Raw genomic sequence first — 7,717 nt, forward strand, 5'->3', positions numbered from 1 at the left:
CCGCTTTCCATGCTAGCATGGGTTGGACGATTTGACTGAGGACTGGTGAACCAGATGGCTACACCAGGCTCCAATCTGATTTGGCAGAGTTTCTACAGCTGGATGCCCTTCCTAACGCCAACCACTCCGAGAGTGTAGTGGGTGCTTTTACGTGCCACCGGCACGAAGGCCAGTCAGGTGGTACTGGCAACGGGCAGGCTCAAAATGGTGTATTTTACATGCCACCTGCACAGTCCAGCAGCACTGATATATATATATATATATATATCAGGAAAGAAAGCTCCAAATGACTCGTCCTTGTTTTCTTTGTATCGTCTATCTGGATGTTTTGTTGTCCCTTTTTTGTATCACCTAAATGTCTGGATGTTTTGCGTTCTTGTCCCATTTTCTATTTTTTATACATAAAGCATATAGCAGCATATGTACACTTTGGTCTCTTATATGTAAGTATATATTTTATCTAAATCTTGTACGACTCTATTCTTTCTATTATTCTTTCCTTCTTTCTATGAGCCCTTTCACGCTTACTTCATTCATTCCACTCTTTGTTCTTTCGTTCCCCCTCTCTCACATTTCCTTGCCTTCTCTTCATGCTCACTTTCCCTCCTCTTTTCACTTCACTGTGTCCCTGTCATTTTTTTCTCGCTCCTCCTTATTTCTTCTGTCCCTTTGCCTCTACTTCTCTCTCTTCTCTTCCCACATGACCAGTGTTCGGCCAAGCCTGACCTTTCTTTCTTGGTTTGGCCGCCATCTGTGCAACATCTATATTCCTCCCTGTGCCTGTGAAATTTTGTATCCCTGCCATAAGGCTTTACTTCCACACATACCAGCTTAATTTAATTCGTCCTTAGTCGAAAGACACCTGTTGTTATGTCCTGTTATTTGTATTTGTGTAACATTCTCCATTTTTTTCCGTCCTTGTTTTTGTATACATTCGCTGCTTTCTTCCAAGGAATATAATGCTCTTAGCTTAGTTTCTCCTTGGGGCTGGCCAGATTGGAGCAATCTCAAGTATAACCAGCCGAAATTGCAAAGATAATCTGGAATTTGACTGAGGAAAGAAACTCCGAATATAGATACATACATACATACATACATATATATATATATATATATATATATATATATATATATATATATATATATATATATATATTAAAGTAATAAAGTTAATGACTGGTTATTTTTCAGATATATGATACATTGATGATATATCTTTTATCTTCTATCTATATTATAATGGAGAAAGCTGTTTATTAATTAGGTATGTAACAGTTACGATAGAAAAGCAATTATTAAAAGTTTGATCGTCTGGAAATTTTTTTTATAAATTCATGTTCCAAGAAATTTCCTGCAATTTCAATCTCTGAAGGTTATTGAATATTTGAACTACAAGTTTTTCACAAATTTAAATATTTGTTGCATTCACTGCAGAGTAAATTTAATAAACAATATTTATTTGTTGTAGGCGAAATTTTGTTTTCATTTGCAACAGTACCTCACTCTCTTTTGCCTCTGTTTTCATTAATGTTAATTTAATATATATTCATTTTGATGTTTTCATCTCAAGTTTTCATTTGTTATTTGCAAAACTCAGTTTATTCTATATATGGAATGTAAAAAAATTATTTATTGAATGAATAAATGCTATTAGACAAAATAGCTGTATAGCTTTGAGGCTCATTTTTGATAAAATGAAAATTTTTTAATATACCAGTATAATTTTTAAAAAAAACTAAGAAGCTACACTAAGAAAATCGTCTCAATGCAACGTCTCAGCTACAGGGAAAGATTGAAAGAATTAAAACTCTTCTCCTTAGAACAAAAGTGCGAAAGATATGCAGCGATATACAACTGAAAAATCCTGGAAGGCCTTGTGCCAAACTTTGGCATTGAAAGTTACTCAAACAGCAGAATGGGGCACCACTGCATAGTGCCAAAGATCCCAGCATTGCCATCAAAATACAGGACCAGACACTGCAACAGCTTGGGTTTCAAGGGCCCACAGCTCTTCAATATCCTCCCAAAGTGCATGGCATTGATGTAAGTGTCTTTGAAACAAAACTGGATCTCTTTCTGTCAAGGGTTCCAGTTGAGCCTCCCTCACAGCAGGAAACACAGATGAGGGCAGCAGCATCCAACTCCCTCACTGACCAAATGCACATATCAGAGGTTTCGAATAATGATGTAGCCCAGTCACTGGTGATGCCCTAGCATGACTGCAGCTTTGAAGCTGAAACATTTTAAAGAATTTAAGAGATTTTGTTGGTATGGCTGTTTGAAATGCTATAAGCCTTACAATAATAACTATGTGATCGCTGCTATTTCATGCATGCTAAACCTTGAAGTTTGTTTAAATTACAGATATATTACAACTATAATAAATTACTGACAGAAATATTTACTAAGCAAGTGAAATTTTTAATAAACAGAAGTTTTCAGGAAAATTTATTTTCTGAACTTAATTTTATTATTGAATATTTCAAGTTCACAAATTTAAATATTCAGTACAAGATAGTTTTTAATGAGCTTCAATTTATATGATATTTTCATTTCATATTTATTTCATTTATTGTTTGCAATGTTCTCCCACCCCTCACACACACACACACACACACACACACACACATATAGCATGACTGTGTGGTCAAGAAGTCCATTTTCTAGCCATGTGGTTTCACATTCAGCCTTATTGCATAGCACCTTAAGCAAATGTCTTCTGTTGTGTTTCCTTGTCTTGATATCACAGGATAATTATAAACAAGCATCGCTTTCATACAAACAGTCTCTCATTTTCAGTCTTCAGAGAAAATATGTCTATATTATCTTGCTTGGAAACAGATGAGGGTGGCAACAGGAAGGGAATTTGCCTATAGTAATTCTGGCTTAATAAATTTTATCTGACCCATCAAAAAAATGAATATTAAAATTACAACAAAAATTATCTCATTTCTTAACAGTGCATTTTATCTTGGGTGAACAGCACAAACTTAAATAATTGAAGCAATACTGTTATCAAAATGACCAATATTAGAGCATTCAAAGGCAGCAAGCTGGCAGAAATGTTAGCATGCCAGGAGAAATGCTTAGCAGTATTTCATTTGTCTTTACATTTTGAGTTCAAATTCCGCCTTTCATCCATTCAGAGTCAATAAATTAAGTACCTGTTGCATACTGGGGTCGATCTAATCAACTGGCCCCCTCCCCCAAAATTTTGGGCCTTGTGCCTAGAGTAGAAAAGAATATTAGCGTATTCAGTTATAATATCAAGTCCATAACATCTTTTATTAGAAACTAAGAAAAGATATGATTATATCTTTTCAAGAGAAGCACAAGACAAATTTTAAGAATTTTGGACATACTTTTGTGTACAATAAACATTATTTTTCATCATATATTTAAATGATATGCAGAATCTGACCTGAAGTGAACCCCAATATAATTTTGTGCTTCTTTTTTTCAACTAATCAAGATGTATTATTTGAATAGCTAGACAGATGCTGTCAGCAATTGGTGATTCTGAAGAGCTTGTTAAGTAACACTATCTAAACAAATTTCATCACACTAATTAATAAGACTCTACTCAAACCAACTAGTGAGTCTCTATGTGGTCACTCAATCCTCTAGAAACAGCAGTGAAATGTCCCTTAAATAAACTCCACCAGCTTCAAAGAGGGAGATACTGAATAATGTGGTTGCAGATGCAAGGTATATAAAGATGGTCATAGCTGGAAAGTCTTAGGACATAAGTCTGTTTTATAAGGGGTGAATGATGGCGATAATAGTAACAATGACAACAGCTACTGTACCCACTCTCAACAAAATATTCAGAAAGAATTTTACTTTGAAAATGTCTCGTTCAGATGTTACTTTTGAAAGATCCATCTTTAATTGTTTATAAATGTCTGGAGCAATCCACGTTGCCTTGATATTTTCCAGTTCAGCCTTTAATTCAGTCATTATAAGGTCTGTTATAACATTCATACTTTCTCCAGTTGGTTGTTTTTCTGTAAAGAGAAAATGAAAGAAAAAACTTGGGTGTTAATTAACATTCATCATATACATTCCTCCACAAATCTCTTCTTGTTTTCTCCTTCCCAAATGCTTTCATTTCGTGAATCACAGTGGGCATTTTGTTAAAATGCATTGTACTACAATTTCTGATCTCTGCTTGCCCAGAAGCTTCTATTTCTTTACTAAACTCTTATCACCACCAGTACTACTTCTACGTCATACTTCTGAATAAAGAATTGCAAATAATAACACAATAATAATAATAACAATAATATACTGGGCACTGCACACATCCTACGCAAAACACTTTCAATACAGTAACCATAAGAGCACCACAGCAAACCACAGCACATACCCAAGGCACACAGAGTTGCACTCGGTAGTGAAGTGAAAGCACGTTATAAAAATAAAACTACTGAATAATAATAATAATACTTTCTATTACAGGCACAAAGCCTGAAATTTGTGGAGAGGGAGTAAGTCGATTACATCAACCCCAGCACTTGACTAGTACTTAATTTATATCGACCCCGAAAGGGTGAAAGGCAAAGTTGACCTCAGCGAAATTTGAACTCGGAACATAAAGACGGACGAAATGCTGCTAAGCAGTGCTAATGATTCTGCTAATTTGCTGCCTTAATAATAATAATAATAATAATAATAATAATTAATTCTGGTTTTATTGGCCACAAGGGCTAATATAAATCAAAAACATGTAAGGACAAAAATAGGACGAAAAGTACAAAGGGTTTTGCGAAAAAGAAAGGTCAGTGTAAACATTAGAAAAACAGCGAAAAATATAACAAGTAAAACTCCCAATAGTAGGAAGCGCTTTGAAAGATTACTCCTAGAAAAACCCATAAAAGCCACAGGAGCCTGGTCAAATGGGGAGAGAGCCCCTTCTCTCTTTATATTCCTTTTTTTTTTACAGGTGTAACCTCAGAATTGGTCCGTTCATACTGGCCATTTTACCGACATTCACCCACCTTTCAATAAATTTGCTACAAGACAGCCCTTCCCTCTCTACTCTCACCTTCCTTTTCAAGTGGAACTTGAAAAAGTTGATGAGGCCTTGGTCAAAGAGTGTCTGACTTTCGCCCTTTCAAATGGGTTCACCATATCAACTCTTTCGCTACATCACCAGACAAATGAAAATTGCTTTGCCCTCCCAGTTAAAGGAAGCTGGTGGGGCAATCATCACTATGGATTCAGCTGATAGCTGGATCCGTCCGACACGTGACAGTAGCTGTTTGACATAAACCCACAGGTCAGCAATACTTGGGCACTGGACGAGTGTGCAGAACAGTTTCATTGCCCTGAGCGCACCTCAAGCAGGCCTGGCCGACGGCACTTCCGTGCCAGCAGAGTTTATCTTGAACAGGCAGTGCCCCTCAGTAGCACTACCAGGCGTGGGGCCTTTGGAAGTTATCCATGGGCCCTGGCCTGAAAGTTCTTCCGAACAGACTGTTTAGCTGATTATTGTCAATGCCTAGAGTTTCCCTGAGAATGTCGTCACACTTATCCTTCACTAACCCTCTATAGAATGCTAGAGTGGAACTACTACTGATCGCATTGCTCGCCCGGCGGAGGGTGGTGAGAGCTTGACAGCACTCAAGGTGCCATGAGCCCTTTCTCAGTCTGCGTTTGATCCAAGTTTGCAGCTTGGTCAAAGAGACGAGCTGGGGAAAGTCGTGTCTGACGAATGGTGACCACACCTGCTCACCATCCAGGAAATGCTTGAGATGCTGTAGCCTGAGCGCATGCCTGCACATCAGCAACCACGGCATGCTAAGGCCTCCGTTCAGCGGCTGTTAACAGCAGATGGAGCGCCTGACCAGTGGTACCTAGCCCTTCCACAGAAAGTCGAAGAGCAAGCGCACCAGCTTGGCCAACCAGCAGTCAGGACAAGGGATGACAGTTGATCCCTCCCAATGCCCAGAACTTCTCCAAGAATGTTGTCATTCTTGCCTTCCACTAATCCCCTATAGAACTCCAAGGTGGAACTTCCACCAAATGCATTGCCCGACTGGCTGAGGACTCTGAGCACTTGGAGACACTCTAGGTGCCAAGTGCCCTGCTTCGATCTATACTTGATCCAGAACTGTAGCTCTGTCAAGGAGACGAGTTGCAGAAAAGCGCATCCAACAAACAGCGACCACACCCACTTACCATTAAGGTATCCCTGGAGGTGTCTGTGCATCATCAATCACGGTATACCCAGTCCTCCACATAGCTGGTGCTGACAGCAAATGGACTGTCTGACAAGCAGTACCTCTCCCTTCCACACGAAGCAGAAGAGCAAGCGCACTAGCCTGTTCAGCCATGAAGCAGGGCAAGGGATGACAGTCAGGTGGTAGTATATATAATAGATGTGATGTACGCATTCACCACCTCTGCCCGACCTTTTAGGGAGAGCTTGCTCTTGACCCATTTCTGGGTGAGACTGGCCTCCCTGTCTATCACCTCACCCCAGTTCTTGTCCACTCAGAGGTCTGGACCAAACCAGACTCTAAGCAACTTAACCAGTCCTTCCATGCAGTGCCCCATAATGCTATCAGTCTGCATGGACTTGCCTCTCCAGTTGCCAAACAGCAGGCTCACTGACTTCTCCTGGTTAATCATTACTCTTATCACCACTTCGTATTCCCTTAGGGTAGTGCTAAACATCTTGATTACTGAGATGTCCAACACTATCACAGAGACGTCATCTGCATACGCTGACACGAACCTTCTACATCCTAGTTCACATGGGATGCCCCTCAAAACATCCAGCTTCTGCAGTAACGGCTCGAGTGCCAGTATGTAGAGAAGGGGTGAGAGTGGGCATCCTTGATGGACCAAATGTAATAGTGGAGGAGATATGATATTGCTGTGGGCTCGAACTATGCAAGAAGTTAAAAATTTTTTGGCCTAAGACACTACATGGACCCTAAGTAAAGCATGTGTTAATTTGGAATGAAACTGGTTGTGTAGTTCTTGAGTTTTAGGGATTCACACAGACACACATTCTCATCTTTATATATTTGATATTTATGCGCACATTCCAAAATTCCAGTGTTATGGACCCTGTAAAAAGGATTTTGCTCCTGAAAAATGGAGCTCATGGAGCTGAAAAATGTGGGAGTTAAGGCCCCTATTGGGGGTGGGGGTGTTAATGTCAACCAGAGAAGTTGAAGTGTTGGGAATCTTTTTAACTTGGGTGTAATATTTCTTTGAAATAGGAAATATATGTATGTTCAGTGGGTTTGTAAAAGCGAGCAAAGCTACAGGAAACCAAAAGACGAATGATCACAATAATCAGTCATCTACCCTAGCCTAGTCGTTATTACTCTCCAATGTAGGATTCCTCACCATACAGGTGACAGGCACAGCTGTAAGATGCATTATGGATCTATAGCAATTGGAAGGGCATGACCCAATTGAAATAACGTGTGATGTCTGGAGTAAAGGGAAATGAAAGTGTCACCTCTGGAGTTTGCAAATGACCACTATACCGATAGGTAACTGGGCAGAAAAAATTTACAATCAATAAATGTCTTAGAACAACCAGTAACTCATCTGGGAAGGCCTTGAAATCAATGTTACCAACTGGGGACTATGTGTGTCCCAGTGATAATAAAAAGACTCAAAGGAGGTCTGCAATGAAATAATTTTACTCAACACTTTGCAAGTGAATCAGTGGAGGCAAAGATGCGTCTCATTT

The 7,717-nt window shown here is 39.2% G+C and overlaps 1 protein-coding gene across 2 annotated transcripts in view; it reads right to left on the reverse strand.

Annotated features, from left to right (window-relative positions):
• LOC106870618 (golgin subfamily B member 1) overlaps positions 1-7,717 on the reverse strand; it is a 73,916-nt gene that overhangs the window by 40,129 nt on the left and 26,070 nt on the right. For both annotated transcript variants that reach the window (XM_014916761.2, XM_014916752.2), the window contains exon 12: positions 3,844-4,007. In XM_014916761.2, the coding sequence (XP_014772247.1) occupies positions 3,844-4,007 (164 nt within the window). The remainder of the gene's footprint in view (positions 1-3,843; positions 4,008-7,717) is intronic.

The sequence above is a fragment of the Octopus bimaculoides genome, chromosome 11, assembly GCF_001194135.2.
Source record: "Octopus bimaculoides isolate UCB-OBI-ISO-001 chromosome 11, ASM119413v2, whole genome shotgun sequence".
In the NCBI taxonomy this organism is placed as follows: Eukaryota; Metazoa; Mollusca; class Cephalopoda; order Octopoda; family Octopodidae; genus Octopus; species Octopus bimaculoides.